Source organism: Diabrotica undecimpunctata, chromosome 4, assembly GCF_040954645.1.
Source record: "Diabrotica undecimpunctata isolate CICGRU chromosome 4, icDiaUnde3, whole genome shotgun sequence".
NCBI lineage: Eukaryota > Metazoa > Arthropoda > Insecta > Coleoptera > Chrysomelidae > Diabrotica > Diabrotica undecimpunctata.
This window is the reverse complement of record NC_092806.1, coordinates 152198879-152217024: the sequence shown is the minus strand read 5'-3', so window position 1 is coordinate 152217024 and position 18146 is coordinate 152198879. Positions and strand designations below refer to the sequence as shown.

At 33.5% G+C, this 18146-nt stretch overlaps 1 protein-coding gene across 6 annotated transcripts in view; it reads right to left on the bottom strand.

Annotated features, from left to right (window-relative positions):
- LOC140440228 (uncharacterized) overlaps nt 1-18146 on the bottom strand; it is a 211021-nt gene that overhangs the window by 10608 nt on the left and 182267 nt on the right. For all 6 annotated transcript variants that reach the window (XM_072530582.1, XM_072530581.1, XM_072530584.1 and 3 more), the window contains 4 exons: nt 14164-14317; nt 11645-11733; nt 7154-7274; nt 2376-2555 (listed from right to left, as the gene is read on the bottom strand). In XM_072530582.1, the coding sequence (XP_072386683.1) occupies nt 2376-2555; nt 7154-7274; nt 11645-11733; nt 14164-14317 (544 nt within the window). The remainder of the gene's footprint in view (nt 1-2375; nt 2556-7153; nt 7275-11644; nt 11734-14163; nt 14318-18146) is intronic.

Genomic DNA, 18146 nt, shown 5'->3' with positions numbered 1-18146 from the left:
CAGGAGAAAAAGGGCTCAGATGAACCAAATTTTAAAAATAATGAAGAACATGGCCAACCAATGCACAAAATATTGTAACGAAAACTAGGAAAAAGAAAAAATAGACAGGTTTTACGAAATACGGGTAAAGGATATGAAATAAAACAAACAAAGGAAATGCAGTAAAGCTAGGCAGTCACAGTCACTGCGAGATTGTAGAAGAAAGTGTAAAGAAAAAATATTTGATGAACATAGATTATCTCTGTTTTAAAATTACTGGGGAATGGGCAACTACTATAGAAGGGTAAGTTGTATTGCCTCATTAATTCAAATTTCTGACAAGAAGATTACTACTAACAGAAGTGATACTGATAAACCTTCAAAAAATAGGGAAAAGTGTTTTACATATTTTATAGAAATCCAAGGAGGAAGAATCCAATGCTGCAAGGTATGTTTTTGTGCTATTTTTGACGAAAGTAATAAATTTATAGAAACTGTTACAAAAAAAAAATGGTCATCCAACTGTGGTATTCCTATGGCTGATGGCAGAGGCAGGCATGAACCAAAAAACAAAATTTCCGAATCTAGAATGGAACTCGTCTATAGCCACATATCAAAATTTCCTGCCTATGAGTCTCACTACTCACGAAAACATACTAATAAAAAGTATCTAGTAGCAGAATTAACAAAAGCTAATATGTATCAAATGTTTACCCAGGACATAACATCTGAACCGGTTTCTTATAAAGTTTAGTCTCAAACAATCGATAAATTAGGCTTAAAGTTTAAAAAACCAAGCAACGATACCTGTAACAATTGTGATATTTTTCACAATCATATTATTATCAGTAAGACAGGTGATGCACGGAAAAAGCATGAGAATTTATTAGCAGATCATCATATAGAAGCTGAAACTGCTTACGAGTCAAAGAGATTAGACAAATTAAAATGTATAAGCAAAACAGCAAAAGTCAAAAAATATTTGTATTTGACTTACAACAGGTTTTTCCTACTCCTTACTTACAAACTAATACCGTGTTTTACGTGCAAACGAAATTGCTTCTTGTTTATTTGAGAGTTTTGCTAATTGACCTTCTGAAATGCTTTCTGCTAAAAGGAATGTTAATAAAGAGAAAGAAGAGAGACAATAAGACTGAAATTTGCTGGAGAAATATGAAATGGCTAAGATACACCAAGGAATTTGGCAATATTAATTTTAAAACATCGCTTCAGGAATATCAGCCATTTCAAGAAATAAATTTTAGAAGACAAAAAAAGAAGATACACCCATCGATATCAAGAACATTACTTTAGATAATTTGTATTTAAGCCAAGACTAATAAGTGAAAAAAAAGTAAGCGATCTTTCAGACGATATTGAGTTAGTTGATGAGAGTGCAAAAGAATGTTATCGTGGACTTGCCCAAATCCCACGAAATTCATAAGATCTGGATAATACTGCTGACACAGATCCAGACATAGATAATTATTTTAGTAATGACGATTTTTAATAAAATATTCTAAAACAAATATTTGTGTAATTTATTATTTTAAAGAAACAGCTTCCGAAAAATATTTGTGTTCATCAAATTTTTTTTTTCTTCCTGCTAAAGCTATTTTGTTTGTATTATATAGAATATATGTTTTTATTTTGTGTTTAGAATGCGCCTTTAATCTCTTTCTAAGTAACATCTTAATCAATTTTTAATTTGTAAACGTATCATCAGATTGCTGTAGAAACCTCCATGTTTAATAAACTTTTTGAAAAAATTTACGTTTTATTTCTTGTTCTGTCAATGCTATATCCAGAACAAAATATTTTCTTTGCTTTATTGTGGTTGCCCGTTGTAAGTAGAAATAACTGCAGTTAACACTACAGTGCACATATAATGTTTGCCAAGTTACTACCGAGCATAAGGGTATAAATCTACATAACCCCCTTTACCAAGATGATTTTATGTGCATTTCAACTATAACTTGACTTATCTCCTTATGCTTTCTTGAAATAATTAAAAATAATAAATATCCTAAAATATTTTTTTTAATTTATCAAAATATTGGACACATAAATATTAATTTAAGAAAAAACACTTAAATATATCTAACAGAATGTAAGTCGGATCTAGAAATATACAAACGTTACTAATATTACGTCTATAAGGTAACAAAAAGACCATATGAAATAAAAATGTCTTTACTGAAAAACTTCCAAATGAGAGTTATCCCCTTTTGCCTTCTAGCCACAGATATAAGGTCATATAACATTCGCGATATTCAGATGCATCAGAAAATAGATGAAAATACTCCAGCCTACTAGGTCATCTAGATCTTGATAAGACAGAAAAAATCACACAGAGTTTTGTGTAGTAGATCATAGAATAATAAAAGAAATCTTACGTTTTACCAAAGCTATCCATTAAAATAACTTTGTTGATTCTCCATTGCGTTAAACCAGAAGAAAGCCAACCACTATAAGCCGTATAAAGTATTTCTATTTGAACAGGTTGTGATAAAATAGGATGTGGAACCAGCATTCTAGATATAGATTCTCCTAGGCGCATTTCCTCGTCGTCTTTCCTACAAGTAAAACAGTACATTATTAAAAACCAATCTTAGTACAAATTAATTTTGTTATTAAGAACTAAGACCTTCTATTTTTAATACTTAAGTCAAGGCGTTAATTTGAGTTTAGTATTGAAAAAAATATAGGACAAAGAGAAATTACCTGTAGGTTAGTTAAATGAGAATATGTCCGATACATAGCATAGGAAAACAAAAGTAGAACAGTAGGCGGTACTGTAGTGTAGACTAGCGCATAGCTTCCTAAAGTTTTCTGTATCTTTTTAAATTTAAATAATATTTTTAAAATTGAATAAAGTAATTTTTATTATTTATTTTATTTTAAACAAATTCAATATATTAGTATGTTTGCTCCTAACGCCACCTGTAAACATATTAACAAAGCATAGAAACATACGTTGTTTACTTATGACAAACCGGTCAAATGCAGACCAGATATTAGTTTTTTTTTTCATCAAAAATTGTTTGTTTTTAAAATGTCAGAGAGATGTAAGGTCCAGTGTCCAAAGCATCATAACACAAATATTGGCTTGTTTACCGGTGGCATGCGCACATATACAGATACGCGAACAGATCGCGGCGCAGATAACAATGGCTGGGCGCTGTTGAAGTAGCTTCCACTACTGTAGCCACTGTCTGGAACGGTTTGTTAACATTAGATTTGCTAGCTGATCTCCAGAGCTGCGAACCATATGACCAAACGGGTTTTATCATAACTTTGTATATCAGCAGCATGTTGTCGATCGACAGGTGTGAGTTTTTTCCCAGCATTCAGTAGTTGTTTTTGTAAAATTCCTAGTTGTAGTCTTTTCGTTCATATATGTTTGGTCCATGTTAATCGCTTGTCCAGATGATTGCCTAGATATTTTACGTTATCATTTTGGAGTGAAGGATGTCCATCAAGGTTAAATTGTGGTTATACCTCTTCTTAAGCCGCGTACAGATATGCGAGCCAAACGGTATACGTACTGTAAGCGTACAGATCCTTGAAAATATATCTACATCGTACTGATCGCATACTCATCTCGATCCATGGAAAGCGACAAACCAACAACGAACACACATGTGCGAAATGATTCATTTTATTTATAATTTGGGTACTGATTTATCGTGTACAAAAATAAAAATATGTACAATAATCAGTTTAATGTTTTCTCAAGGAAGAAATACGTCATTCACACAATGTCGATTTGATGAGACAATAAAAATGGTCGGTTCGTCTAGTAGCGCCGACCAAACTGAAAGACGAGCTTCTTTTGAAGTCGTGGAATAAACCGCAACAATTTCGTTCGCGACGAGTCACGATGAAACAGTACGCATGTGTTTCTGCCGTACACATTAACGAATATAGCGTTCGTATACCGTATGCATACCGTTTGGCTCGTATATGTGTACTGAGCATTAAAGTGAACGTAATATGTGTGGATTTTAAGGGATTTACTTTATTCTTCAGAGTTTAAACCATTCATTAGATTTTTTTAGGTGTAGTTGCAGTATCTCTGATGCTATTAATGGATTACTATGCGATGTTAGGAAAGCAGTATCATCTGCAAATGTTGCAAGCGTAAGGTTATTGCTTGTTGGTAAGTCAGCCGAATATATCAGGTACGAGATGGGTCCAGCACACTACCCTAAAGTACACCAGATTTTATGGGGAAGAGTTTTGTATAGACTTCAGTATACTTTACTAGATATCTTCTTTCTGTAAGGTATGATTAAGGCATTTTGAAGTAAGTGTAAGGTAGGTTTTTCTGCTTGTTTTCGAGACTAGTTCTTATTGTATATTCTGTGAACTTGTTCTATTGTAGCGTATTGGTTACGAAATCCAAATTGATGGTCAGATATAAGACCCTTTTTGTCCAATATCGGTTTGATTTTTGTCAACAGAAGTTTTTCAAAAACCTTAGAAATGACTGGGAGTAAACTAATCTGTTGGTATGAGTTGACATCTTTTGGAACTTTACCAGGTTTTTGATTGAGTATAATATGTGCCACTTTCCATTGCAAAGGGAAGTAGTAAAGACTTAACATAGCATTGGAGATCATAGTAATTATTCTGTAGCAATCGTGGGTTAGTTCTTGAAGGACCTTACCTGTAATGAAATCATATCCTGACGCCTTATTGGGTTTTATATCATTTTTTATTACCTGTTTTACTTCTTTAATGTTAAATTGGGAGATTGGTAGTTCTATTTAATATGAAGAGTCAAAAAAATGAAGTGGTTCTTCTTGTTCTACAGGTACTACTCTGGTAAATGGACTAAATAGTTTCGAAAGATGTCCTGCGAATGTCTTGGATTTCTCTGTATCTGTTCTTGCCCATTTACCTTTAAATTTTTTAAAGGAGGTATTGCGTCTTGTGGCCCTTTTAATTTTCTCGTCGCTTTCCATAAAAAATAGTTTGTATTTTTGAACTGCGTCAGATTTTCTAGATTAGATAAGTTTCGATCCCCTTATTTTTATCTTCTTTTAACAGATTTTTAAGTCTTATTTAGGTTTGCTTTGTCAATAGGTGCGTGGGTGTTTTAGCACTTTCTCCTTAGTTTTCTTTTTTTCTTAAATCAAGCTTTTTGCACTCAGAACAATTTATGCTTTCCTTCCATATTGTCTGTTCAGGAGTAGCACTCCATCCCACCCTTTGTATGGAAGTAGTAAGATATTGTACAGCGTTTTGAATTTGTATTTCTGTTTTGAGTGGCAAGTTCATTGATATTTGTTCTGTAAGTGTACTTCCAAATATGTTCCAGTTTATTACCAAATACATTATTATATAAACTAACATTAAACATTGAATAACATTAAATATGCAGATGACACTATAGTTTTTGCCGATAATTTGAATGACTTACAGATATTAACAAATCGCATAATAGAAGTCAGCAACAGATACGGACTAGCTCTTAACATAAAGAAAACCAAATTTATGACAATTAGTAAAAAACCAATACTAAACGCTCAACTTACAATCAACCAACAGAATATCGAAAGAGTCGAGCAATATACATATCTAGGCACCAATTTAAATAGCCAATAGGATCACTCAACAGAAATTAAACAGCGAATAATAAAATCAAAAGCAGCATTCGTTAGAATGAAAACCATTTTCAACAGTCGAGACATATCATTAAAAACAAAATGCCGTCTATTGAACTGCTACATATTCACAGTTCTGCTCTACGGAATGGAAGCATGGACACTGACTGTTGCATCTATGAATCGGCTCGAAGCTTTCGAAATGTGGTGTTATAGGGGCATCTTACGTATATCCTGGGTTGACAGAGTTACTAATGTGGAGGTCCTGCGTAGAATGGGGAAAGAATGTGAAATTCTCATGACCGTCAAAACTAAAAAGTTGGAATATCTAGGACATGTAATGAGAAATCAAGAACGTTACGGCCTTCTCCAGCTGATTCTCCAAGGGAAAGTAAATGGTAAGAGAGGACCGGGAAGAAGACGCATTTCCTGGCTTCAAAATTTACAAAAGTGGTATAACACGACTACCACTGAACTGTTCCGCGCTGCAATAAATAAAGTAAAGATAGCCGTAATGATCGCCAACATCCGGAACGGATAGGCACTTTAAGAAGAAGAAGATATAAACTAAATATGTTTAAAAATAATAATTGCATTTATATGAAATTATTTTAAAACGGGAATTATTATAAAAATTTAAACAGATGATTCAATGTTATTAATTGGATGGCATTTATGACTTTTATTAAATTTTTATGACAACCGTTACGAATAGAATCTTTTAGTGGCAGATATTCCTTGAATGTTTTATTTCTCATTTAATGTCTATTTTGTTAGTTATTTTTGATGCAGTTTTTAATTTAAACCTGATTAGAGTAGATATATGATGCCTAAAAACGAATTGATCGAGAGTAGTGAATCCATTTCAAGAACCGCCATTCTATGACGCTACCCGTGACGACGCCATCTTGTGGTGCTAGTTCTTGACGCTCGCCTCAGAATTTTACTGTAGAGAAAAACAATAATACAACGCCAGTATATAAGCTTCGCTTCAAAATGGAACTTATTAAGGAGAGTTGAAAGAGAATAAATAAAATGCTAAAGAACATTTAGAAAACAATAAATTGGGTGTAGTAAAATAAGAAGAAAACGAATACGAAGAAAATAGACGCAATAATCAGATAGAAGATATAATATGAGAAAACATAAGTATTACAGTCAAAGATGCAGTACTGGACATAATGAAGATTCTAGTGTATCTCGGCAGTAACATTAATGAGAGCTAAAATCGAACTGTAGACTTTGAAAAATGGAAAATAATCATTCAAAGTAAAAATTCGTAAAATTGCGTAAAAAACGAATCACAATCTTCGTACTGACGTTCGAGTTGTAATAAAACATTGTTAAATTTTTCCAGTACTAATATATGGAGTAGAAGCGTGAATTTTAAGTGAGGTCATACTTAAATGCTTAAACCTGTATTCCGTATACAAATAACTACTAAAATCGACAGAGTCATAGACTAAAGAATCACACTTTCATAATTTCACCCTCAGTAAATGCCTTTCAAGATTAATATTGTGAAACAAATAATTTTAGTGATCAACACTTGGAATACTGACCTTGTCATCATGAAGGTCTCATTTAGAGCGGACTCACCAACCAGAGTAATTTGTATTTTCCCGTAGCTCTTTATAGGAACGGGACTCGGACTTGTTTCAATTTTGACGTGGTACTGATGAGCTGTAACAATCAAGAGAAAACCGTTAAAATATTTTCAGATACAAATCAATTTAATTTATAAAGTATTATTAAAGTAAAATATAAAGAAACTATAATTTTTTTAAGTAAATTAGTCAGATTATTTAAAAGAAAATCAGTTGTCTGACATGAAAAGTTTAACCTAAATAACACGCTAGTTCTGCAGAAATACATAACGAATTTCTTTTGTATTGCTGAGCAATATACATATATATATATATATATATATATATATATATATATATATATATATATATATATATACATACATATATATATATATATATATATATATATATATATATATATATATATATATATATATATATATATTGGATTTGCAATTTCCGCGGGAGCTATATGTGGTTTCAGTTTTTTTGGGTTTGACTCCGCGTTAAATAGTTTTGGTTTTTAGAAAAACCATTGTTTTGGCGACGTTTCGGCAAGGTCACACTTGCCATTGTCAAGTCAGATTAGTTCTGCTCCTTCTTGATGTTCCAGGCGAATATATATACCGATTCGGCAAATTTTCAACTACCGTATACGTTATTCAGTATGTGGAACGAAGATAACACTTAATTGTTTGAATAGAAGTGAGAGGCAGTCATCATCTCGACGGAGTAGGTATGACTTTTAAACAGTGTTGCTATTATTTCTGTTACATCTTTCCTTCTAAATTTTAGTCCGATGCATGAGTCTAAAATAATATTTAAATCCACTACAGTTCATTGTAAAATAAAAATTAATATTGTCCCAAAAAAATTCAAATAAAGTAGCCACGTAATTGTTATATTCTAATCGATTTTATCAATTACTTTATTAGTTAACAAAGAACAGTGATTTAAGTAATTTATGTGTGGCAACAAAGCATTATTCCCCTGAAGAGTTTGAAATTTTAAGCAACGCCTTCTTTTACAGTGCGAAGCGGCATAAAAATACACCGATGACCGACAGTAATTATCGGACGTTGATGGGGTGTAGTTCTTTGAATAAAATTATTTCGTCGCCAACTTTCCGTCAGTAAATCTTTAAGAAAAACTCAAACACTTATAGGAATTCGAGTTTTAAATGTAATTTTTGTAGATTTTTAGCTCTGGTAGCTAGGAAATAAAACAATAATTAACTTAACAAACATTAACTAAATATAAATATTATTTTTATAAGAAAAAAACCAATCAAAAAAATTATTCTAAATAATTAAAATTAAAGGCATTTTTAAAAAATCTCTAACCAATTAAATGTTCAAACAAACCACCATTTTAAGCTAAACAAAATCCGAATCTATCAATTAAAGCAAGTCTCATTGGATTTAGCTGATTTTGTTGTACTCGACTAAGTTGAACAATTTTTTCTTACAATTCTGCTAAATTGGTGGCTCGTTCGAAATCATGCCGATATAATTTTGATTTTAGCATTCCTAAGAAATAAAATACCAAAGGTGCTAAATCTGGTGATCTAGGGGGCCATTTTAATAAATCTAGATACTTTCGCCCATTCAGATTTCCCGTAATAAAAAATGGACCAATTATATTATCGTTATAAATGCCAGTCCACACATTTAATTTCTTTGGGAATTGTGTTTTCACAGCAATACTCAAATGTTTCTTTTCCCTAGACCAATAGCGGACGACAGATGGATTATGACGTTTATGGATTGTGAATGAAGATTCATCGGAAAACATTTTTTAAAAAGTTATTGTTTTTAAAAAGCAGCAATAAATAACTGTATTATTTCTACAACAGAATGGTTCCCATAATACCATTTCACCATTTGAATCTTTTCTTTTTGAAAATACAGTAGAACCTCGATAAGTCAAACCTCAATAAATTAAAAACCTCTATAACTTCAAAAAATTATATGTTCCCTTCCCATCGGAGCCCAAAACCTCTACAACTTAAAATACACAATCTCGATAACTTAAATAAATAATATCAATATTGGCCCTCAGTAACTTAAAGAAATGTTTTCACAATCCCTATAAAATAAAATTGTTTACCAATGACAGCTGAACAGCTTACTGTATCATAAGTTTTGATCACTGTTCTAGAAACATCGATTTAGGTACTGTGTGATACCTTGCTTAAAATGAGTTCAAAAAGAAAATTAACAACGCTAACATATGCTGATAAATTAAAAGCTATAGAAGCAGTGAAAAATGGATTCAAAAGAAAAGAAGTTGCGGCTCTGTTTGGAATACATCATAAAAAAAGAAACCGAACTATTGAAAAAACAAGAATCAGGAGACAAAAATTGCCGAATTCCCTAATTTGGAACAGTGTTTGTTTACGTGGTTAAAACAATATCGAAACAAAAACATCAGTATCAGTGGACCCATACTGAAAGGAAAGGCTATAGAGTTCGCTAATTCGCTAAAAATCGATAATTTTAAAGCCAGCAATGGCTGGTTAGAGAATTTCAATAAACAAATGATTTAGCCTTAAAAAAATGTGCGGCGAAAGTACGAGCGTAAGCAAATCAGTCTGCCAAGAATGGAAATCTGACTTGCATAATTTAGTGAATAATTATGATCCCAATGATGTTTTTAATGCTGATGAAACTGGTCTTTTTTTAAATGTCTTCCCGAAAAAACATTAACATTCAAAAATAAAAAATGTCATGGAGAAAAACACAGCAAGGAACGACTTACGATTCTGCTTTGTGCAAATTCTACGGGCACAGAAAAACTCAAACCTATAATTATATAGGTAAGTCAAAAAAACCTCGGTGTTTTGCAGGTTTAAAATCACTACCCATGGATTATGAAGCCAATAAAAAAGCATGGATGACAGCAGAACTTTTTAAAAAATGGCTGAATAATATAGATTAGCAAAGGGCAACTTGAAATAGAAAAATTGTTCTTTTCATCGACAACTGAACAGCACACGGAGACATACCACCATTAAAGGCAATCAAAGTACAATTTCTTCCACCAAACACAACATCACAACTTCAACCTTTGGATCAGAGTATCATTAAAAATTTTAAAACATTATACAGAAAAGAAGTTGTTAGAAGAATGATAGCTGATATGGAGCAAAATACGATTTCTTCTATCAATGTTCTTCAAGTAATGAGGATAATGAACAAAACATGGCAAAACGTAACACTCCTCACAGTGAAAAACTGCTTTAGAACCTGTGGTTTTTCTTCAGAACCTCAAGAAATCATTTTGAAGAGGAAGATAATAATGATCCTGAATAATGGAATAACAACATGTACTGTATTTAAAGTTATAAAGACGATGAATTTAATGACGACCCACAAACTTCATCTAAGAGCATATCAATCAACGAAGCAAGAGTGCTATAACGACTGTACGATCATTTATAGAGCAGTGTAGAAACATAAAAGATAACGTATTTTCTTCTCTATGTTATTTAAAATCAAATCGATTTAGAATCTATGAATTGTTTAAATCAAAAGAAAATCAGACTTTTTTTAGTAGACTATACCTTTAATTATTGCTTTAACTTTTTGTAACGAATATAATAAATGAATGTAGTGTATAATAAATGCCTATATTTTAATGAACTTCTGACCTATATTAATCCATCACAACATAGACCCTTGATAACATAAAACCTGTATACCTTAAAATATTTGGTTTTTCCCTTGGAATTTAACTTATCGAGGTTATACTGTATACGCTTGGCATGTTAATTATTTGTTTTCAACCTTTTACCACGACAGCTAAAAATCAAAGAAATAGACCTTACCTTATTGACCTTAAACCTGCTGTACAGATAAGGACCGCCTATTCTTTTGAGGGGAAGTCGTAGAGGGGGCAAATGGTTTATACTATTTGTCTGTCTACTGAAGTGCGATATTTATTTAGCTCACGCTGTTGTCGCATCTCAATTTCTCAATTCAGTATTCTTTGTTAATTAATGAAGTAATGATATAATCGTTTAAAAAATAATACTTACATGATTACTTCATGTAAGGTTTGTTGGGGCAATATTAATTTTCATTCTACAATGAACTGTAGTGGATTTAAACATTATGTTACACTCATGTATCCGACTAATGTTTTAGAAGGAGTTATGTTACAGAAATTTCGCAACACTGTTTAAAAATTAGACTCGCTACTCCAAGTGCGTGGATTGTATCTCACTCGTATTCAAACAATTAAGTGTTATCTTTGTTCCACATACTGAATAACGTATACGGTAGTTGAAAATTTGCCGAATCGGTATACATATATATATATATATATATATATATATATATATATATATATATATATATATATATATATATATATATATATATATATATATTTATATATATATATATATAAAGTTAAAAAGTTAACATGCTTATTAAAAACAAAATCAAACATAATATTTACCACAAAACGGTTCTTCTTCTCTGGTTATTAAATAAAGTTGTCCCCTTCCTTTGGATCGATCAGCATAATATCCCATATTTCCGCATTGTCTACAAATTATATAAAACTATTTTTATTAAGAAATATTCAGCAAAAAAATTTTTTTAATGTTGTATTTATAATCAAAACGATTTTTAGCAAAATAACGTGAGGTATTCTTATAAGAATCTGTTAAATTTTTAAAATTCAAAAAAAAAACATTTTGGTCTTGATACGATTCTGAGAACGAATGATCTCTTTTATAAAAACATTGTGACTAAATTTAAAATTATCATGGTTTTTTTTTATTTATTTTATATACAATAAATTTACGTTTGTTTTTTTAGTTCTTAAAACTGAAGGTTGTAGGTGGACATTTTAAACATTTTGGAGATTTCAGTCTTTTTAGGAGTAAAACTACACAAATCTCTAAAAGCCATCTTCAACTTGACGTGTGGTTCTTGGTCTATGTTCACCTTGCCTCCTGGTGTATTGTCCTGCTTCTCGAAATCTTTGTATTGCATCAAACACTGTACGAGGATAGATTGATATTAAACTAGCCTTTAATAGATGGCGCTACTCGATACCGAATTGGTTTTGGTGTTGACATTTGCCATTCATGACATGACGTCTGTCAAAATTTTAAGTTTTAAAAACATTTAGTTTGGTTTTTACAGCCGTCAAAAGCAAGCAAATTTTGTGTTTTTGGAGAAATGGAAAAAGTTGAGTATCGTTCGGTGATTAAGTTCCTCCACAAAAAGAGTAAAACGAATATGCAAATCAAAGCCGACCTGAACGAAGTTTATGGTAAGGTTGCACCTTCATTAGCAACAGTAAAAATTTGGAAAGCTAAATTTGTTCGTGGTCGTATGAGTGTTTTTGATGATGAGCGTTCCGGGAGGCCAAATGAAGTCACCACGCCGGAAATGATCAACAAAGTCCATGACATGATTATGGCAGATCGTCGAATTAAGCTCCGCGAGTTAATAGAGGTCCTAAACATTTCCTACGAACGCGTACACAACATCATTCACTATCATTTGGACATGAAAAAGCACTCCGCGCGATGGGGGCCGCGTTTGCTGACAATCGATCAAATGCAAAAACGTGTAACCACTTCGGAGACTTTTTGGCGATGATACGGCGCGATTCGGAGGATTTCTTTCGTTGATTTATCACCGTTGATGAAACCTGGGTGCATTATTACACACCGGAAACCAAAGAACAGTCGAATCAGTGGCGCAAACGCGGCGAAGGGCCGCCGAAGAAGGCAAAGAGTGCACATTCGGCCGGCAAAGTGATGGCGACTGTTTTCTGGAATGCGAAGGGCATCCTCCACATTGATTACTTGGAAAAAGGAAAAACAATCGATGCCGAATTGCGTCGAAAACGCCCCGGTTTGGAACGCAAAAAAGTGCTCTTTCCGATCGGCCGTCGTCATGGCAAAATTACACGAATTGGGCTATGAGTTGGTTGAACACCCACCGTATTCCCCAGATCTTGCCGCCAGCGATTTTTCCTGTTTACAAACCTAAAAAAATAGCTGGAAGGACGCAACAAATAATGAAGGCATCGCTGAAACTTCGGCCTATTTTGAAGAGCTTGAGCAAATTTACTATTGGATGGGATAAAAACAATTGGAACATCGTCTTACTAAGTGTATTGAGCTAAAAGGGGACTATGTTGAGAAATAAATCGATTTAATTCCAAAAAAAATTGTTTTTTCTATCAAAGGCTAGTTTTATATCAATCCACCCTCGTACTTCGAGAAATGTCTAAAGCATTTGGGAGGTAAACACCAAGAAAAAAGAAAAAAATCTGAGTGTCCAATTAATTTTGTCTCCCAGTATATATATATATATATATATATATATATATATATATATATATATATATATATATATATATATATATATATACGTTAATATTTTCGTAGGGCACTGATCCATTTTTCATTTAGCACATACAAAACAAAGTTTATTTCGGGAAAACAAATATTGTTTTTTGTCTGTGTTAGTAATGCATCACGTAGAGTCGCCGCCTCCTCAGCACGAGGGTTTATAAATTGTGACCGGTTTCTCCGTGAATATTAATGGCGCCAAAGTATCTTTCGGTTATGGTTTTGACGTAGGACATTCCGATCACGTCGTGTGTCAGGGATCATTCGGTGTAATTTATTTAAGTTTTTTATTATTGCTGAGAGAAGCGTCGACGTAATTACCGACAAAAACATAATTACCAATTGATTGTAGAAGCCTTGAATTGATATATATATACATATATATATATATATATATATATATATATATATATATATATATATATATATACATATATATAATCTCGTTAAACTCGCAACATTCCCTTACCCACTAACATTCTCTCATTTTACCCACTTTCCCAAACTTTCGTGAAATTTTAAAAAACCTCCCACGATCTCAGACAAACTGAGCTCTATATCGTGTCGACTCATAACGATCGTTCAAAACAAGACTTTTTACCTCTCTTCGGTACACGGGAAACATTTTCCGTCAATGAAATCTTCATAAGATTCGCAAGGAAACGCTGGAAAGTGGCATCTCGGCGAGACGGAGTCAATGAAAAGATGGTATGCCCTTCTGTGGTTGCACAGCGAACGTCCTTCTACTGCTGAAGCTGAAAAGTATACGGTCGGGTTTAAAATTATGTTAGTATTTATTTGCGAAATAGAGTTAATTCAAGCTTTGTACGATATTTAGGTAATTTTAGTAAATTGCAAAATTTGGCGAATGTAAAATATTGCCAACGTCGCTACGTAAGCTTTAATAGGTAGCTAAAAACTAATATTTTTAATAAAATTGATTTGTTCTTTTTACGAAATATAGTACCTAGTTAGTTAGTATAGTATCAAGATTATAATTGGAGATCTTAATGCAAAAACAGGAAAAGAAAATATATATGGACCATACATCGGAAAATGCAGTGCTTATGATGTTACCAATGATAATTGAAGGAATTTGCAGCTTGGGAGGTTGTCGTTGTTGACAGTACATACTTTCCCCACAAGAATATCAAACAAAAGAATCAAAAAACAACAAGAAATTAAATAGATCACATCCTTATTTAAACCAGGTACTTTTATGATCTAAATGATCTACGTACCTACTGCGGGACTAATACAGATTCAGATCACTTCTTGGTAAGCCCAAAAATAAGAGCAAGAATCTCAAATGCAAAAAAAGAAAAAGGTAATAAAAGCAGTTTTAAAAAAGCCTCGTACACTAGAAAAGTATTAAAATTACTTTGAAAATAAAAATGCAATACATAAAAATTTATAATATTTTATATTAACTTAAAAATTGATAATTTACGTGAGTGCTCACACTCACCAACCCGTCTGACAGGCGTGATGTTTTAGTGCCAATATACCCCTTAAAACCGCGATGTCAGACTGTAAAACAAATACAGATTTACCTCAGGTGAGTAGGATGTATCCAAAATCTTACACTGATTTATCAGTCTATCCCAAGGATTCTAGGGGGTACAAAAAACTGATTATACGGAAACTCAAAAACCCCATAACTCTTTACGTTACTACATACTGTCAAAAGTCTACTGTCCGAGGAGAGATTCACAGAAATGGAAACTGAAATGAATAAAATTAAATGTGATGTCATAGGTATCAGCGAAGTTAGAAAGAGATGTGAAACTTTGAAAACACTAAAATCAGGAAATATATTCTATCAGATTGGTCCTGAAACTACATCAGTTAAAGGCATCGGTTTATTTGTCCATTAAAACCACGCGAACAAGATAATAGACATCCAAATCTATCATCTAGAGTGGAAAATCTTATTCTGGGCAATAAGAAATGACCATACAGACGAAGAAGTCGAAATGTTTTATGACGATTATATCTACTGCGCTTAATAACTTTCATACTCAATTCACAATTTTATCTGGCGATTTCAACGCAAAAATAGGTGTAAAAAAAGCAAAGCTAGAAACATTTTTGGGAAAATTCGGTTCCTCAGGAAAAAATGACTGAGGAAAAACGCCACTAGGATTCCTACTCCAAAATAATTTATTCAAAATGAACAGCTTCTTTCACAAAAAGATGCACAGAATATGGACCTGGGAAAGTCCAAACGGTAGAACAAGGAACGAATCAGTATTGATAACCAAACATGCGAAATCCAAAGACGAATTACTTTAGCGTGGGCAGTCTTTGGAAAACTGCGAGACACAATTAGGGCCAACATACCAATTAGCCTCAAAAAAAAGTATTTGACCAATTCGTATTACCAGTCATGATCTATGATATGTGAATCTATGATAAATGAAGGCTGAATGATGATGATGATAATATACAATAAACAGCCAGCAAGCAATGGGATACTCGTATATGTAGAAAAACAATTAAGGGAGGAGCAAATAACGTCCTAGGACCAAAGGAAACCATTCCATGAGATGGTTTGTGAAATGATTAATGTGAATATATCACTAAAAGAAAAAAGATTCTATATTTGAACTTTTGCAACAAAGAAGAACATGGAAGAAGAAGCAAACGTACAAAGAATTCAGGAAGAAGGAAAAAGGCGTGTATCGAAGAAAAAAGTGGACCTTGGAAAACCAAATTATGCAAGAGCCTCAATTACTAAAAGAAAAGAAAACCGGTAAGTTCTATAGCATCCTAAATGGCACAAAAGAAAATCGGTTGCCTGTAAAGTCGGTTTTACGGGCGAAGATTTTACGTGACAACGTCTTTTTCTCGGTAGAATATTTATTGATATGAATATTATTAAATTGCACAATAGGAACAAGGAATTGAATGAAAATAAGAATTGCACAAATTTTAACTATAGAAATATATTTTGTTTACTAAAACATTGTACATGTAAACTTAAACTTAACTAATTTCCAACGCGCCTAATTCTCTAGTGCTGCGCGCGCAGCGGACCGATCATGTTTGAGTGGGAGAGAGACGCAAGGCATTCGCCGGTCAGGCGGGCCTCTCTCTCGTTCGGTGACTCATCGTAACAGACGTGAGCGGGCGTTACACTTTTTCATGAGTGACTCCGAGCCACAACCTAATTTAAGACGTTGTCACGTCAAAAAAATTTATATCACGGCTGACGATGTGTAGAGCCAAAAATAAACATAAAGTTAGTACCAGTGACGCAGTACAAAGCAAATGGGTGAAGCTCTTTAAAGAACTACTACGAAATGGAAAATTAACGTCATCCCAAAGACCAAGAAATAATACTCATGTAGAACCTTCTTTAATATTGGAAGTGAGAGACCCAAAATACACGCTTCAAAAATAAAAAGTTTCTAGAAGTCGACTGCATCCCGGTAGAGATTATTAAACATAAAGATAACAGCATTATACAATTAATTCACAGCACAACAGTCAAAGTCTGGGAAGAAGAACAAATTCCAGAGAAATGATGCACTGAAATCATCGCCAAGGTGACCAATCACGACACAGATTGTCACTTTGGCCGACCAATCACTAAGCTCGTTATTAACTGCTTTGTCATTGGACTCTCGGGGGAAGATTGCTGCGAATTCTCACACACTACGTGTATAAAAGAACAGCACATCTTCCCATCGGGATCCAGTCGTCATATACTACTAGCCCCGCTAGACCTTGTTGGCCTGGTGTGCTACCACGCTACTTTGAGTTTTATTATTTATCCAATAACCTAATTATCGTCGAAGATGTCGAATACAAGAAGACTTCATCCAATTTAGAAGATAAACCTAAGAAGAACGAGAATCGGCGTGTCGTTTTTTACTCCCTGGTTTTACTCCCTGGCAGTAAAACCCGACTTTTTGAAATAGAAAAGACATTGGTCTTATAACTATTTTAAATTGTGTCGAACTAACCAAAGCGTTCTTGGGGACCTGTCACGGTAAAGAGCGAATAAAAGCCCCGACGGGGCTAGTAGTATATGTAATTGCTTTTCCGATCAGGGTCGAGCTGCGATAGCGCTTCGTCGCCAGAAACCTTATGCAAATAGTAACTATCGAAAAAAGCGACGGACAGTAGGAAGAGTCGACACTGCCGGCATTCGTGTGCCTCTCTCGAGGAGAGGGAACGCGGCTACACGAAGTGAGAAGACCGGATCTCTGTGGAACTTGAGGTGTATACCACGCAACAGAATACTAACTCATATATTAAGTCGTTGTAAGAAAGAGTCATTGTAAGAAAGCTCGAACTGTTAAAGTAATCTGATTGCCGGTGTCCCCTCACCTACCACAGAGGCCCGGTGAAACTTCTCATACGTAGAAGCGGGAATCCCGTTTTAACTCCACGAACACGAGGATGGAATCGATGAATTTAAGATCCTCGTCAAGAGCGGCGGTCGTAGAGCGTCCAGAGACCCCAGAGAACCTGGTGGACGCAACGATCGTACGACAAAATCATATTATGTTCACTGCACAAACAGCCAGATTTGTTGGAATGTAAAAATTAAAGGATAATAACTCTTCTGAATAC